General features: G+C 37.1%; 1 protein-coding gene across 3 annotated transcripts in view; it reads right to left on the reverse strand.

Annotated features, from left to right (window-relative positions):
• PRDM2 (PR/SET domain 2) overlaps positions 1 to 17,142 on the reverse strand; it is a 138,737-nt gene extending 121,595 nt beyond the window's left edge. The window contains exons 1-2 of one of the 3 annotated variants that reach the window (XM_074218393.1): positions 17,052 to 17,142; positions 492 to 565 (exon numbers count right to left, since the gene is read on the reverse strand). In XM_074218393.1, coding sequence (XP_074074494.1) covers positions 492 to 500 — 9 coding nt within the window. In that variant the 5' untranslated portion in view covers positions 501 to 565; positions 17,052 to 17,142. Of the gene's footprint in view, positions 1 to 491; positions 6,357 to 17,051 lie in introns of those variants that run through there. The other 2 variants (XM_074218395.1, XM_074218392.1) reach the window with 2 other exon arrangements.
• Positions 17,143 to 18,108: the final 966 nt, after the last annotated feature.

Genomic DNA, 18,108 nt, shown 5'->3' on the forward strand with positions numbered 1-18,108 from the left:
CTGTCTCTTGATTTTTATTGCAATGGCAGGTCCTTAAGGACTTTGAACACTGAAATTCTCTTGCCACATCAGTTTAAATCCTACAACAGCTTTTAAGTTCCCATTTTAAAACAATCAAGAATCACCAGAAGAAAAGGTGTTAAACTAGAAATCAACAGCTTTATAAAGTAAGAAAATTATCGCTGGGGAGGGAAATAGATTCTCAGAAAGCATCTTGGAGGCAGTATTTTATAAATGATAGGATGGTTCTTTTGGATAATAGCACTAATCAAATGTCAACAGTCAACTAAAGACAACAACAACAAAAACACTAAACTTCACAAACAATGCACACTATGAAAGACAATGGATTGATTAAAGATATTAAGAAACACAGCAACTACACAGTTTTACATTCTATGGGATGGATGTTGTGTTATTATGTCTGTTAAGAAGTAACTGGACTAACATCTAGTTAATGCACTTTTATAAATTCTTATTGTTAAACTCACCTGATTCATTTTGAATTCCTGTTGTGTTCTGTAAAGATACACACAACAAAGAAACTCCTTTGATTACATGAGTCCTAAAAAGAAAAACAGACAATTGTAATATGTACCTACCTACAAATTTACAGTGATTTACACCCATACAGAACACTACAGAGTTGCTCAAAGGAATACTCATAAAGCAACTCTACACCAAACAGACTTCAATCTAAAATGAGGTTACCCCAATCCATCAACTTTGCTATTACCAACCATAAACACGACGTCACTAATCTTTCCTATTTCTACATCTAAAACTAAAAGTAGACTTACTAGAAAGGATGACATCAACCTTCTGATTTGGGAGTTGCCTCATCCTTAATAACAATGAAATCAGCTTTGGTAATATCTGAAAGCAAACTTAAATTTTAAAATGTTCTTTCTTTTTTAATTAACACTAAATTGAACATAAATGACATTTTTTTGGTTTTGTTTTTCAAGTTCCTAGAACAGGAAAGCAAAGGAATAACATGGCCTTAAGGCTTTATGGCACATTAAAATTAACAAAGCATTTTCATATATGTAGGACCATAAGTTCCAGAGCTGAAAGAGACCAGAGAAATAACTGGTCCAATATTCATTTTATAGATGTGGAAACCAAGGCCACAAAAAGTTAAGAGAACTGTTCATCCATCATCATGGCAGTAGAACAGGTTAGGAATCAGGCAACTGCAAGTCAAAATTTTGCTCATTTATCCAGTATTTTTCTTTAGCTTCTCAAAGGAATACTTGATGTTTAGAAATAAGTCAATCTTCTAGTAAATGTAGAATGTTTTGATAGAATATACTCTCTAAATTCAACCTCTGATATAATTAAGTTTTCTTTTAATTTAATGAAGCTAAATTATCAACAATAAAAGTATAATTATGTTGAAAGTATAGTTAACCACAGGCCACAGAATAACATTACTCACAAAATACATGACATATTTCAAAATACAATGTTAAATTAAAATGACCTATTTTACCATGAAGATTCTTTATTTAGTTTGTAAACAATGTTTTTATTTGGAAAGTGTGTCATTTCAAATACAACTCTCACTTTACTATATTGTTTGGGGCTCATTCACATATCTGTGTATACATATACACACACACAGTATCCCCAAAGTCTTAGGGCAGTTTTCAGCCTGGTACATAATTTACTGAAACTAATTCTTATATCTCCAAGAAACTGATTGAGAGCTGAAAGAACCTATAAGAACATCTAAACCACCTTCCTCTTTTTACAAAGGAAAGAACTCAGATCCAGAGATAAAATGCTTGTAAAGTAGAAGAGTTAAGACTGCCAGACCAAATTCTAATTCCAAGTCCAGTTTCTTTCATGAACTTTCTTTTCTACCCAAGTATCCTTGCTCAAAGGGATACTCATTACAAGTATCCTTGTAATCTCTCTGATCCTCAGTTTTCTGAAGTATAAAATGAGATGTTTGGATAATGGCCTCTAAAGTCTTTTCCAGCCCTAAATCTCTCCTTAACTTAAAACGGACATCTTCATAACTTTTATATACTTCACCTTCTTGATATTTCAAATTAAATTAAAATTTAATTATGCCACCCTTTGTGAAAGCTATTGCTGATTCACTATAGCGCATGTCTTTTCTATACTTTTAAGGATAATGAATTTGACCTGACTCTCCTGGTAACCAACGATTGGAAAGATGGTTTTTGGTGATTTTAAGCTATAGCCTCTTGTTATGAAACAGAACAAAGACAGAAAACTGTGACCTTGGTCTTTCATTCATTAGCACTGTGCTCTAACCAATATTGACATAAAAATGAAGGCTTCTATTTTGTAATAGAATTTTTTAGAATTTACAGTAGCATTTATACTTTTCTAATACGGAATTCAAAAATCCCAGAATCATCTCAGTGCCACTAAAGTATATGTAAAGAAGACATTAGTAAAGGAAGATAGCATGTAATTTAGTATGTATGAATGTAACCTCTTCAAGACTCAAGTCATTATTCTGGACATCAATTATAACAACAGTTACTTATTTATACTGTTCTGGGTTACTACAATATGATCAGTTTCTTATCTTTACACTGAATCCTCTTCCCCAATCCCACACGGGTGTGTGTGTGGTAGGACTACCACTCCATAGACTCTCGGATCCCTGCAGAATGTGCATCTTTTTCCCTTTCCCCGTCCATGTCTATTTTCCTGTATTACTTCTCAGACTCTCTTCATTTCCCAATCTTTCTGTCTACATCACCTCCATTACAAAAAAGAAACAATCTTGTTCTTTTCTTGCCAATGTTCACATACTTCTTGGCACTAGCAGAGTATGGCTAGGGAAATCATCAAACTCTGAAAAGATCCTTTTTCTCAGGTTGGCATACCAATCAAAACGCCCCAACCAGATGCTTTAATCTTTGCATCCTCAGATTTGCTGGAGCAGGAATTGGTACATTTATGTACACCTAACTTGTAACCCAACTGAAAGGTCTATATAGTTGATTCACACTAACGAATAGTCTAGATTTCCATTACTCTCCCTCTCTTCAAAATGTTTTCAATACAGTTTCCAAAAGATAGGGCACTGCATAAGGTACAGTACACTAGCACCCAAGTATCTAATATTCAATTCCTAAAAAGCACTATGGCAGATAGACCATGAACCAGAAAGTCCTAGACTGAAGGCTAACCTTCTTGGTGTATTGATGATGTGACTCTAGGTAAATTACTCTAAGATTAAGCCAAAAAATAGTTGTGATCTGCCATAGTAGATGGTACTTTCCCACTGGGAGCTACCCTTAAAAACAGAAATCACTGGTCCAAGTCCCATCCTCAAAGGCAATTTGAAATAACTTGGTATCAAAATACACTAAAACTAAGAAAAAGGGATAGGGAATGATCTTCAAACTAAGATGTGTATATCAGTTGTGGCAGGACTGCTACAATATCAAATCACATCCTTCAATAAGACAAAACAAAGTACAAGTTACCATGCCATATACTTTTCATGTGCAGCATCAGCTATATCTAAGATCTATATTGTCATTATTATACTACTGCTCAAAAGAAATTAAATTAACATTTCAGCAAATTAGAGAATTTCATCTATAAATCTTAGAATGTGAGAGGGGCTTTTCATACACACTGAAATCCTATTTAACAGTGTACTGAATTTTAAAAGGGTAACTTTCAAAAAAAAAGGGGGGAAATAAAGAGCCAAACACTCTTAATATGGTATGAGGTTGAAAAGCTGTATTTTCTGGAACCAAGCAGATGAATGTTAGGTTATTTTTATTAAACTAAAGTCAGGGTTAAAAATTGTGGATTACAACAATATGTTCATACAGCTCTGGCCCATCTAGGTCTACATGAATCTTGAGAAAGGTCTGAAGACTTCCTCTGATTTTATTCTTTCATCAGTCTTTTCTGATGCCATTTTTTAATTAAGGGCAAGGTCCCAAAGAATGACTCTTCATTTAATATAACAAAATCCTTGGTTTGCATATATTACTGATACTTTTTTTTTAACATTTTCAAAATTCAATTAAATTCAAAAGAAATTTATTGAGAACCTACAATGTATAAAGCAAGAAGTCACTCATGCCACAGTGAATGAAGTTGGACTTAGGCAATAAACATATATTAAATGTCTAACTATGGGTCAGGCACTCTGCTAAGGGCTAGGGATACACAAAGAAAGGTAAAAGATAGTCCCTATCAAGAGGCTCTATCTTCCTTCCCTCCAATCTGTGAGCAAGTACTCTTTGATCATCCAGTGACAATGGTCTCCTTGCTGTTTCTCTGTCACAAAATTCTTGTGCATTTTCCCTGGTTTTCTCCCATGGTTCCAATGTTGTTCTTCATATCTGCCCTTTGTCTTCCTGGCTTCCTTTAAGTCCCAGTTTATATCCTATCTTCTGAGAGAAGCTTTTGCTAATTCCTCTTAATGTTAATGCCTTTCCTCTAAAAATGATCTCCAATTTATCTTGTCTTGTTTGTAAATAGTTATTTATATGACATCTCCCCCATCTACCTGGGAGCTCTGGAGAACCAGGAACTGCCTTTACCTTTTATACCCCCAAAGTCTTGCCATAGTGCCTGGAATACTAAAGGCATCTAAACAATGCTCATTTACTAACTCTCCAAATGAGTTATCAGGAAAGGTCTCACACTGGTGTTATGATCTGAAGGAAATTAAGATAGGTTGAATTCTATAAGACAAAGGTGAGCAGAGGATACGTCCCAATATGGAGAACAATTTACTGAAAAGCACAGAGGATAAAATATCAAATGTGTGAGGAAAATAGAAGTAGGCCAGTTTGATTGAGAAGAAGAGAAAGATGGGACTAGCAAGGTAGATAGGAGCCAGATTGTGACTCAGAGGGAATATTCAGGTCTGTTTTAATAATAACAGTCCAGCAATAAAGCTATTAACAAATATCAGTTTCATTAGCATTGCAAAGATAATTTGGTACTAAGTGCACAGTAAGAATATAATGACTATAAGAATCACAGATTTTTTAGTTAATAGGAATCTCAATAACATCCATATCTAAAAAAAATTCTCATTGCCATACAACTATTAAGTAGATTTCCAGTTTTTTGCTAGAACCTATTATCTTGCCAATGTACATATTCCAAATCTAGCCAACTCTCATTGTTATTAATATTTTTCCTAATATCAGGTCAAAACTCTCTTTTTTGTAATTCTATCATAATTCTTGGTTCTGCCTTCTGAAGGCAAACAGAACAAATCTCATCCCTCTTCTATGTCAGAACCTCAGACACTTAGAAAACAATGATTACCTTCTTGCCCTCCCTTGCCCCCCAAAAGAAAATCTCTTCAATGCACATAGTCCCTTCAAATGGCTTGAATTGAAGGTTATCCCTACTATTACAGACTGCCACTCCTCTAAATTCCTAAACTGTAGTTCTCTGAATTGAACAAACTATCCAAGAAATAATTAAAAGAGGCTAAATACAGTGATACCATCACTTCCTTACTCCTTAAAGCTATGTGATCCTAAGGGAGTCCACACACCTTTGTCTATTTGATCACACTGCTGACTCACTGAGCTTACAGTCCACTAAAATTCTTAACACTGCTTTTAGAAAAACTGCCATCTTATCAAGCCTGACTTGTTCCAAATAGTTCTTGGGTTCTGAAAGTAAGGGTTTACATTTATTCTTAAGTTACAATTCAATATATTCGAACCAATATTCCTATCAAAATATTGTTTTCTTGTAATGTTGTCATCTAGCAGTTAAGAAAAACTCCCAGTTTTGTGCTGTCTGAAAATTTAACAAGCCCACAATCCATGCCTTTAGCCAAGTCACTGACAATGTTAATGGCACAGAGTCAACCACAGATTTCTGGTAAAGTGTGGAGGACAGTAAACAGTCAAGAAGACATGGATTCAAATCCTGCTGCACTTACTAGCTGTGTGACAGAAGGCAAGTCATTTAATCTCAATGTGTCTCATTAACCTTATCTGTAAAATGAAGGGGTAGCCTCTAAGGTCTCTGTCTCTTCTAGATGTAAATCTATAATCCTTCCAAAGTTCAACCAAACCAATAAGGAATCAAACCATTTGTAAATTCTCTATCTTTTCCATAAGAATAGCATGAGATACTTTTGTCAAATGCTTTCCAAATTCTAAAAAAAGGACAAGACACTTACCACCCCATTAGAACATATTAAGCTTGCTTTGGCATCTTCAGGAATATTCCTGCCTGCTTCAATACTAATTGCAATGACCAATTTTGGCCCAAAGAGAGGATGACATACCATTTCCTCCTCTCTAAGGAAAAGTAAAGTACTGCAGATGGTGGTATGTATAAATGAGTATGTAAATATACATTATATATATATATATATATATATATATATATATATATAGAGAGAGAGAGAGAGAGAGAGAGAGAGAGAGAAATATCCCTGTATTATCAAACGTAGTCACTTGTGTCAGGTTTGATTATTTTTTCCTCCAAATAACAAGGGACGCTCATTTAACAGAGAACCACAAAAGGATTTTGAACTACAAACAAAAAAATTAATAAAAAACTTGTCTTTAAAAAATTGCTACCTAATAGTATTGACAGTTGATGGTGAAGGTAAAGAACAGAGAACTATCTATACACTCTAGGCAAATATTCTAATGTCTGAGTTAGCCAAATGTCAGACAGCCATCATAAATAACAAACTAGACAGAATAACCTCTGGTGATCATTCACTGATGTCCAACAGATGAGCAATTGTTTCTAGTACACAGATGTAGAAACTGAAATACGTATAAATTATAAGGAAATTTCAGTCTGAAGAGATATGAGACAAATTACAACTTGAGTTTCAGTTTCTGTTTCTGTAAAATGAGGCTGTTTCCACTAGGGAATCTCCAAGGTTCATTCCAGCTTTAAATTTTATAATTTTCTGTCTTCTGTAAAATCATGAGAAAACGTATGCCATGTGAATAATTCTAGATAAACCTGGATTTGGCCAAGTAAAATAAAAATTTTAAAGATTTCTAGACCTTTCTGAAGTGTAAAAATCCCAATTTACCTATGTATCTATATTAGAAATTATTGTTGTAACCAGAAGGGAAACAAAAAAATTGAAGAAAAAGAGAAATAAATATCTTAAATCCCTTAATTTAGTGCAATTAACATACCATTTATTTCCCTTTCTTAAATGTTTCAGTGATTTTCATTAAAAATTGCAATGGTTTGACTATATATGTACAAGTTCTACCAGTTTGTTCACTGTCATGGGAAGGGGGGAGGGAAGGAAGGATAGTACAAAATTATGGAACTCATAATTGCAAATAAATGAATGCTGAAAACTACTTTTGCATGTAATTGGAAAAAATAAAATAATAATAATAATAAACTACAATGGTTTGAAAAATGTCCACAGGTATTGATTCACATCTTTTGTAAAATACTTAGCAATCTTTCTGAACCCCTTTCTGAACCACACCTACATTGAAAAAAGAAATCAATGCTCCACTCAGACTATTGTCGGATTTTTTACTACCCAGCTACCCAGCAATGTTCAAATAGAAAGGGAATTCCTAAGCTCCACAAAGGTTCATCCCACTTCCTGAGATATTGGTACCTTCGCAGGGAAGTGAAAATATAATACCTGGTGCTTCTCATAACCTTGTTCTCTGATACACTGAACTATGTCAAATAAAATCATCAAGCATTTATTAAATCAATCAGGCACTAAAGCACAGAAATCCAGGCCCTGCTTTTAATAAGCTCCTATTCCAAAGGGGGAGACAACATGCCAACAGCCCAGTACCAAGAGGTACATATTCTTTACATCTTTAGATCACCTTTACAGATGGAAGGTGATCTCAGAATGAAAGGCCTGTTGCAGAAGGTGAGGTCTGAACTGCTGTAAATCAAGAAATCAGCTAGCATTTATTAGGGACCAAGTCCTGTGTGAGTACAGTTCCTGTGCCCAGAGCTATGAGCCCACATACAAGCATATAGATGACATCCACAAAATAATACGAGCTAGGGAAGATAACACTTCATGGAGCAGGTCAATCTGAAAATTCACCAGGAATTCAAAAAGGTTGGTGGGAGCTGAGGAGAGAAGATGCATCCCAAGCATAAGGGGGAGGAGGCAGTGGCTGTCAATACAAAGGCACAGTGACAAAAGATGTATGTAAAGGATGAGAGAGAGATATATATAAGAAGATTGGAAAGGTAGAATGAACCTAAGAGATGAATATATTTCAAGTGTTTATTCTATTAAACATAAAAACCCTTCACAAACAAAAGCCAAGGCCTCTAACAATATCATTTTATTATCATATATGATTATAGTTAGAAAAAAAAGTAAAACCTAGTTACATGATGAAAATGAAATGTTTGCTCACCCTAAATTTTGTAAGAGCTAATATTTAAATATATAGTCCTTCCTTTACTGCTCTTTTTCTTTATAAATACTCCAATGGCTACACAATTTCCTCCACGCAGGTATTCCCTCCTGCATGGTAAAGATCACAATCTCTCTAGTCCTCATGGTGATTTTTGTCCAAGGTTTGTCATAAAGAGTTAGAGAAGATTCACTCAATGAACTGAAGTTTATGGAGAGTAAGATATGATCCTAAAGCCAGAAGATATAAATTCAAAACAGTTCTTGCCCTCAAGGAAGTTTCATCTGAGGGGAGAATAAGGAGAGATACCACATTTGATCAAGTACATAGATTTCTAAAGAGGGAATCCTAAGGCACAGGGAAAGACTTTCTGGTCTAAGTTACTTCTTTTCTTTGTCATTTTAGGTCACTTGCAATTTTGATTCTTCTAAGTTCAAGAAGAACCATGATCAAACGTTTGAAAGAACTTTCGGCAGCTTGGTATCATTTAAAATTTTGTACAGTTTCTCAAATGAGATCTTGACCAATGTTTCATTCTACCAAGTCCAAATCACTGTCCATCTGTAATGAATGTTCAAGATACTCACAGATATTCAATTAATTCAGTGGACCTGCTGTTCAAGTTCATGTCATAATTTGGGGCAAACTGTTCTTCCTCCACTTTCTCTTTCCACTGGAAATCAACTCAGTCACATTCATGTGGAAATCACTTAGTTTCTTCTAGGTTTTGTCAGATTTCAACACAAGGCAATGAGGACAAAGTTATTTGAATAGGAGAATTGAGACAATTTTACTATTGATAAAGAATCTCTTCTTTTTAGATTGTGCAGGTCATCCTTAAATGATACTGGAAAACAGTTTATTTTTAAAGTCTTGTTTGATGATGAGAATTGGTGAATATTGAATCAAGTTACTTCTGGAAGTATTATCTTTCAAAAAAAATCTTGTCCTTCTATAATACATTGTTAGTGGAGCTGTGAACTTATCCAACCTTTCTGGAGAGCAATTTGGAATTATGCCCAAAGGGCAATAAAAATGTGCATACCCTTTGATACAGCAATGCTACTAATGGGTCTGTATCCTGAAGAGATCCTGAAAAGAGGTAAAAAACCCAAATATACAAAAATATTTATAGTAATTGTTTGTAGTGGCAAAGAATTGGAAATCCAAGGGATATTCATCAGTTGGGGAATAGCTGAACAAATTGTGTTATAAGTAATATGATGGAACACTATTGTTCTATTAGAAATGAAGAGGGATGGGATTTGAGAGAAGCCTGGAAAAACTTGCATGAATTGATGCTGAGTGTGATGAGCAGAACCAGAAGAACATTGTACACCTTGGATTTGCTCATTCCTCCTGAGCAACAATGAGGTTCAATGTTACGGGATCTGTGGATGGAGAATACTATCTGTAAACAGAGAAGGAACTGTGGAGTTTAAATGAAGACCAAAGATTATTATCTTCAATTTTTTAAAAAAGTCATCTTATGTATTACATACTTTTGTTATCACTAATATTTTCTTCCTTAAGGGTATGCTTTTTCTCTCAACACATTCAGTTTTGATATATGCACATCATGGAAACAAATATAAAGACTAACAGCCTGCCTTCTGTTGGGGGAAGGGGGGAGGGGAAGGAGAGAGAGGGGAAACTGAAATTCAAAACCTTGCAAAAAAATGATTGGTAGAAACTACTACTGTATATAATTGGAAAACAAATAAAATATTTATATTTAAAAAAAACCTTGACTTTATTAACAATTACAAAGCACCTTGTTCACAGAGAGTCTTTGAGATCACATTTTGTTCTGCTATATCACAGAATATTAGAACTGAAAGGGTCCTCCTAAGGACCAGTCCCCTGATGTTTTTCAGATAGGGAAATTGTGAAAGAGAGAAGAGGCTTATCCCAAATCCCCACTGCCATATTCCCTTCACTAACTAATGTCAGCCTTAACTTTTAAGAGCTACAAAAAGTGGAGATATCAATTACTTGTGAAAAACTTAAGTCTGACTAAAACAGTCTGTTTTTAAAGCCTGAGAACAGGGTGAAGTACACTGTGACAAAAAACCCACAGGAAGATGCTTTCACCAAGTTCACATCGGACAGAATTTTATAAGATGTCTATGATACCCCAAAAAACTGCAAAGTTCCTCATAGCAGAGGGTAAGTTGTTTTAACTTTGCAAAAGTAGAATGGGAAAATGAAGCTGATTAGAACTTTCCTTTTGTTTAAATGTGAAGGCCATAAAAATCTATGAAGGCAACAGTCCTCCAAGTATATTTATCCTTATGAAATTTTACAATAGAGCCTTAAAAGACTCAGTTAATAATATCTATAGACAATGACCCTATGTCACAAAAATAAATCAGTATTTAAACTAATTTACTTTAGGTTAAAAATAAATATATGTTTCCTAAATCCAACAGACAAGAAAAAAAAATTCAAAAATGGCTCAAAATAGTAATCCTAAAAAATATGCTACAAACAGTCAACTTCAAAAGAAAATAATATAGATTGCTATATATCTGTATATAATATTTCAAATGACTGCTACTGGTGATCTTCCCTTTAGAAATGTAACCATAAGTGCCTTCATCCTCATTAAAAAAAAAAAAGGACAGGATGTTAATTCACAATTTTGTTATAAACAAAGAGCTCACCACTGGCTTTTCCCAGGTGGTTCAGTCAAAACACTTATATTCAAAATTCATCTTTAAATAACTTATAAGAGTGAATATATAATTATTTTATAAATACCTATCTGAATGAACCTAGAGACTAACAAAAGTATTAGCCAAAGCTAATATTTTAAGAATAAAGACTGAAAAAGTAAAATATGGAGCTTGGTATGCATCAAAGAAACAAGTACCTACTAAGTGAATAGCACAAGAAGTTTCTGATCTAATTGGGATAAGGTATAATTAATAAAACAAGATGAAAATGATGACAAGGATATATCCTTGACTACTGATCTTACTGATGATGTGTATTAAGTATTACTGAAATGTTTCATGATTGAAAAAAACAAGTTATCTTTCTGCAAAAAAACTCAAAACTACTTAAAGACAACTTTCCAAATACTAGTAAAACTTAAAGGTGTTGTGTGTGTGTGTGTATGTATATATATATATATATATATATATATATATATATATATATATATATGATATTCTTTTCAAATTTGGCAGAGAGAAAGGCCAGTTTGCAAGTTCTTTGGTCACAGTTCCAGAAGGTGTCTAGGTCACTTGTTTGTTTTACTGTCATACTACAGACTATAGTGCAAATCACTTTAAAATTCAAGGGTTCTCACAACATGGCTAGTTCATTGAGGACCAGTCTGAGAGTCTTGCTCTAGGAGTGCTGCCTCTATCCCTACTGGCTGGTGTGGAGTTAACAAGTCACTTGTTAATGTCTAAGGAAGACTGAAAATTAGAGAAACCACTACTAGGCTTTGTAAAGGGAGTTTTCACACTGAGAGTTTCTTATGTTAAAGAAATCACAAGTGCTGATAATGGAAAAAAAAAAAACACCCTTAAATACCACCACCCTCAAAGGAAATTGAGCCAAAGGCAGGTTAATATCCTCCAACAAGTTAGTAGCAAAGATGAATAAGTGTGTCTAGTCTATACAGAAGGACCAACTAAGCAACTACTATTGTCACAAAAGACCTCTCCAGATGATATACAATATATAAGGCATTCACTACACTTGGAACAAGAACCTATAAAACTATAATAAAATCTTCAAACTTTAAGTCTGAAATAGTAATTTCCCCTTATTTCACCCTGCAATTAAAGCATATTGGTATCATTATTATATATATATATATATATATATACATATATACATATATATTTCCATACATTAAAGCAAATCCCATCATGATTTTTACAGAATAACTCTTAGCTACATAACTTTTACAAAAATACCAGGGACTGTCACCATCAAAAAAGCTTAAGGCAGTCTTAGTAAGATCCTTATAGAGAAGTTCATATACGCTGTTATTTTATCAACTTGCAAACAAGATCGCTTATAATAAATACCAGCCTTTACATTTAGCTAGGTATATTTCAAGTGCACTGTGCCAAGTAGTGTGAGTGTACATGGATGTGTGTAGATACACATACACACAGGAACAACCCACCCACTATTGAAATGGAAACAAAAATAAAACTCTCAAAGCAACTGCACTGAGCATGTGCTGAGAAGGTTAGGTATTTGGAATTTTCCATATAAGGGTAATCTGAAATACACTGCCAGAGAGATATACACACACACAATACTTTCTTTGCTGGAGATACATATGTATCATATTTTAGTTCTAAGGAAAGGAGAATTTATTTTTATACTGCCCCATCTTAGGACCACAAGTATATATGTTTCACTAAACATATTTTTTCAAACAAATCAATTTATTAAACACCTATTATGTACCAAACACATAGGAGGGTGGGGGTAGGAGTAAAACAAAGAAAAAAACTCTCACACTAATTGCCCTCAGAAAGATTACATTCTACTACAGGGTGAGATGTAGGAGGTATACAACTATAAGTGTAAAATCTGTACAACATAAATAAGGTAAATTTTATTGAGAGATGTCAGCAAAGATCTCATATAAAAGAAGTGGAGTTTATGCTGTGCTTTGAAGGAGAGATTCTAAAAGACAGAAGTGCCTATCCTAGACATGAGGGGCAAACTATATAAAATCACAGAAGCTAAAGATGGAAATGCCATGTATATAATCAAAGACTACAAGAAGAGGGGTCCTGTGTAATAATGGTATACAAATCTGATGACATTTGGTAATAATTCAATTAACATCAGGGATACTGATAGTCCAACTGACTGTCATAAAAACTCCCTGGCTCCAAAATGCATAACGAATGGCTTCCAAAGCAAAACAGCCAGAAAAAAAAAGACCAATTTACAAAGCCATAAAATCAAAGAGCATAAAGAGACTTCAAGGGAGCATGTAGTTCATGCCTGTCTTCAGAAAGGACTGCATATAAAATCATAATTGTCAAGAAAATCCTAAAAGGTCATCAGAAAAGACCCTATAAAGTTCCTTACCATTCCAGTCTTACATGAACTTCAATCTAACACAAGCAAAATCATAGAGTTATTTTAGAGCTGGAAGAATTCTTGGAGCTCATCAATCCAACCCCCCTCCTTTTACAGATGAGGAAACTGAGGATGACAAAAAGTTTTAAAAGAATAAATTGAACAGCTATCAGACCCAGATATACATATATATATATGTGTATATATATATATATATGACTATGGGCATTTAACTACACAACTCTAACTTCTACAAGAGAATGACAGAATGTTATCTCAGACTTTTATATCAAAGCTAAAAGTGACTCTTATGTGGAAAATTCCAAATAGTTAACCACCTCAGCACATGTTCACTATAGTGACTGGGAGGGTTCCAGTTTTGTTTCCAATTTAGCATTGTAACAAATGAGGTGAATGAGAAATCCAGGACCTCAGTCCCAATTGTATCTGTGCTTTTAAAAACTATTTGACCTTGGGCAAGTCACTTCATCCACATGGTTTTCCTTATCTAAAAAAGGAGGGTGAATCAGATCTCCAAGGTCTCCTGTAACTCTAAACTTTCTAATCTTGTATATTTGAAAAATGACAGCATGCAGTTTTCTTTGTAAAGAATAAAAAATAGTTTGAAAGCAAGGTTTATAAAGATACACAAACAAGAAGGCAGCAAATCACAACCAAAATTAGTCAATAATTACAAATGTTTAAAATATTTTAACTAAAAAAGTTTAAAATTTTAGAAAAAAACTAATTCAGGAATAATGCACTTTACCAAACAAACCACAATTAATCACTGCTCCCTGCGAAGCTCCTGTGTATGTGTAGTGAAGAATAGCAGAACTTGAAATTGAAGGTTATTTATTCCAAATGCAACAGCAGAAATCCCATGCTTAAATTCTAGAAAACCATCATCATTTTGTGTATATGAAACTTGTGCCAGTACACTTTATTTTAAAAGTCATAAAGAAACCTATTTAAATAAACTTTTTTGTTTGCTGGTCCTCTCTCCACAAGATGTTCTGCAAAACCTATGAAACAGTGAAACGTGGTATATAAAAAACTAATCATCTTAGTAAGGGGACAAAAGAAAGTAAAAACAATACACAAAGGAAAACTGAAACATAGGAGGAAAGAAAAAATTTCTGAATATGAAGTTTAAGAGTAAAAAAAGGATTTTACCAACCACATTATCAACATATATACACTGGCAATTTCTCACACAGAAAACTTTTTAAAAACCTCAAACAACTTGTAACAGGATCTATCAAAAGGAGGGATATGAGTACTCTGAAAACTTTTGGAGAAGCTATAGTTTTTCCAAAAGTCAAAGCTTTAGTTAACATGAAAGTAATAACAGACCATGGCTCTCAATTCCTCTTCTTTAATTTTTAGATATTTTCACAAAGAAATGAAACATTTTTTCAAGATAACTACAATTCAAATAGAACAGATCAAGTTAAAATTAGTTACAAACTCTAAAGAAAAAAGAATCAAGGAAAAGCACCAACTAATTGCTTAATAGTTTTAATATTTGTCTTTTATACAAGTAATCTGCAAAAAAAAAAAGACATTTTAAAAGAACTGACCCTTTCCCCCATAAATCAGGATCTGAAGAGTTTATTGCACAAAAGTTTGGACTTTTACTTAACTCAGTACCTAAAATAACAGTCTTTGGAAAGGAAGGAACCCACATCCATTTTATGCCTTAAACAAAGGTCCTCTTCAAGTAATTTGCAGAAACTATACTAGTTTATCATATTATTAATTATGCTATTAATATTAATTATTTATAGTAATAATGTGATCACTAGCACTTATAAAAGCTGGGAAAATTCTTTACAAATGCTAACACATGTGATTTTCAAAACCATGGGGGGGGGGCCTAGGTGGTGCAGTGGCCCTGGAGTCAGGAGTACCTGAGTTCAAATTCCGCCTCAGACGCTTAATAATTACCTAGCTGTGTGGCCCTGGGCAAGCCACTTAACTCCATTTGCCTTGCAAAAACCTAAAAAAATAAAACTAAAAATAAAATACTAGGAGGTTGGACTCTATTATTTTCCAGGTGAGAAAGCTGAAGCAGGTTAAAAGTGACTTGCCCAGGGGGTGCTGCTCCTGGGTGTCTAAGGCAGGAATCTGATTTCTGGGACTCCAAGTCCCACACTGGATCCCTATCCCCCTAATACAATCTGGCTTCCCAGTCCCCATATGGGCATGCCATCCATCACCACCATTCAGAGGCCGGGGGAGCTAAAGGAGGCAGAGGCTGTCTTACTTCTACAAGTCTTCTCTAGCCAGGGCTTTATAGACACTAGATGTTTACTTAACAAGCATCTGTCGAGTTTTATTGGGGAATTGCTTCAACTAAAGCAGGCTTTTTTCATAAAGCTGTTTATAGGAGAGGCCCAAATGATCTTATTCAACTGTCATTAACTGGTCTATTTGAAGGCGCTACAATGTATCGCAGCATAATAACATTGTTGCCATTTTATTGCCTGTCAGGGAACTACGAAAACAAGCCTTATTGCCTCTACAAGACACAACTTGCAGGAACAGAATAACAGGCTTTAGAATATATATATATATGAAGGCGATCCGCCTCCTCATTCTGCAGCCCCGAGGAAACTGAGGCCCAGAGAAAGAGCAAGGATTCCAAATTAGATCCTACGACCAAAAAAAAATGCACATTCTTTCCTGATCAAGCTTGCGTAATAAAACACATCAAGCTCAAAATAAAAACGTTAAGACGAGACACCCGCGGTATTCCGAGGAACAAAGTGCCTATTTCCGCGGGAGGTAACCTAGGAATGGGCGCCGGGGTGCGTGTGTCTGGGCGTCGCGCCGGGCTCGGCCAGGGAGCCCCGGGACTGGGAGCGCGCTCAGCGCGTGCGGCCGCCCGGCAGGTGCACGCGGAGGCCCGGCCGCTCGCGCTCAGTTGGCCGGCGAGAGAGAGAGAGAGAGAGACAGACAGACAGACAGACAGACAGACAGACAGACAGAGACACAGAGAGAGAGACACAGAGAGAGAGAGAGAGAGAAGTGAAAGAGAGACGGCAGAGAGAGAGAGAGAGAGAGAGGAGAGAGATGGCAGAGAGAGAAAGAGAGAGGAGAGAGAGGAGAGATGGCAGAGAGAGAGAGAGAGAGGAGCGAGATGGCAGAGAGAGAGAGAGAGGAGAGAGATGGCAGAGAGAGAAAGAGAGAGGAGCGAGATGGCAGAGAGAGAGAGAGAGAGAGAGAGGAGAGAGATGGCAGAGAGAGAGAGAGAGAGAGAGAGGAGAGAGATGGCAGAGAGAGAGAGATGGCAGAGAGAGAGAGAGAGAGAGAGAGAGAGAGAGAGGTTCCCCAACGGGCGCTCCAGCCGGCCCGCAGCCACCTGCCTCTCCCCGTCGGGCCTCCCTCGGCCCCTCCCCGCGCCCTCCGCTCCCCACCCAGACGAGCTGACGGCTAAACGGACGGACGGCCGCAGGGGGCGGCGGCCGCGGCGGCGCCGCCGTCGTTGTCGTCGTCGCCGCCGTCGCTCGCTCGCTCCCTCCGCCCTCCCTTCACACGCTCCCTCCCTCCGGCAGCCCCGACCGCCGCCGCCCTGCGCGGGCCCGGGCCGAGCCCGCTTACCTGGGCCCGCCGCCTCCGCCGCCCCCCGCGGCTCTAAGAAGCCCAGAGCAGGCGCAGCCGCCGCTGCCGCTCCACACGCCTCAGGGCCCGGGACTCTCGGGACGCCATTTTGTCTCCCGCGCCGGAAGTGACGCGAGGGCCGAGCCCGCGGGAGGGGCGGGCTGGGGAGGCCGGAGGCTGAGGTAGGGGACGCGGCTGCCCGGCCTGGGCTCGCCGGGAGCCAGAGCGGAGCCCGGGGCCAGGCCCGTCTGGAGTCGGGCTGAACCCCGTGACCTCAACTCCAGTGACCCGATGAGCATTAACCCAAACGTTGATTTTAAATTGTGAAACCCAGAGCCTTGCCCAAAAGCAAAAAGATAAGGAGAAACTAGCCGAATGTCACTGGAAAACACAGAAAACACATCATCATTTTTTAAAAGTTAATTCCGTCATTCCATGAAGTGACTTTTCTCAAGTCAGAATTCGAACCCAAGTCTGTGGAGAACAAAGCTTCACCTTCTTCCTTTCCACCCTTTCAGCCTTCTTCACACTTAAAGAGGGGAGGGGGAAGCCAGGCAGTGCCGGAGATGGAGCCACGGACAGAACCCTGGCCGTGGAGTCAGGAGGACTGGAGCTGGAATCCAGACTGGGACACTGGTGTGCCACCTTGGCCAAGTCATTTAATAACCCACCGGGGCCATCTCCAGTCATCCTGATCCAGACCTGGCCACTGGACCCAGAGGACTCTGGAGGAGAACGTGAGGCCCCTCACGCCAAGTAAATTCAGGTGCTGGTCATGGCATCGCCTCCCTGATGTCATAGGCTTCTTCAAGAGTGAAGGACAAGGGGCCCGCTAGGTGGCACAGTGGATAGAGCACCGGCCCTGGAGTCAGGAGGACCTGAGTTCAAATATGGCCTCAGGCACTTAATAATGACCTAGCTGTGTGGCCTTGGGCAAGCCACTTAACCCCATGGCCTTGCAAAAACTTAAAAAAAAAAAAGACAAAATATCACTTCTTCAAATACCATCTTATCTTCACTGAGCCTCCCTTGAGGTCACAAGAGTTAAGGGTTGTAG

This window comes from Macrotis lagotis, chromosome 1, assembly GCF_037893015.1.
Source record: "Macrotis lagotis isolate mMagLag1 chromosome 1, bilby.v1.9.chrom.fasta, whole genome shotgun sequence".
Lineage (NCBI taxonomy): Eukaryota > Metazoa > Chordata > Mammalia > Peramelemorphia > Peramelidae > Macrotis > Macrotis lagotis.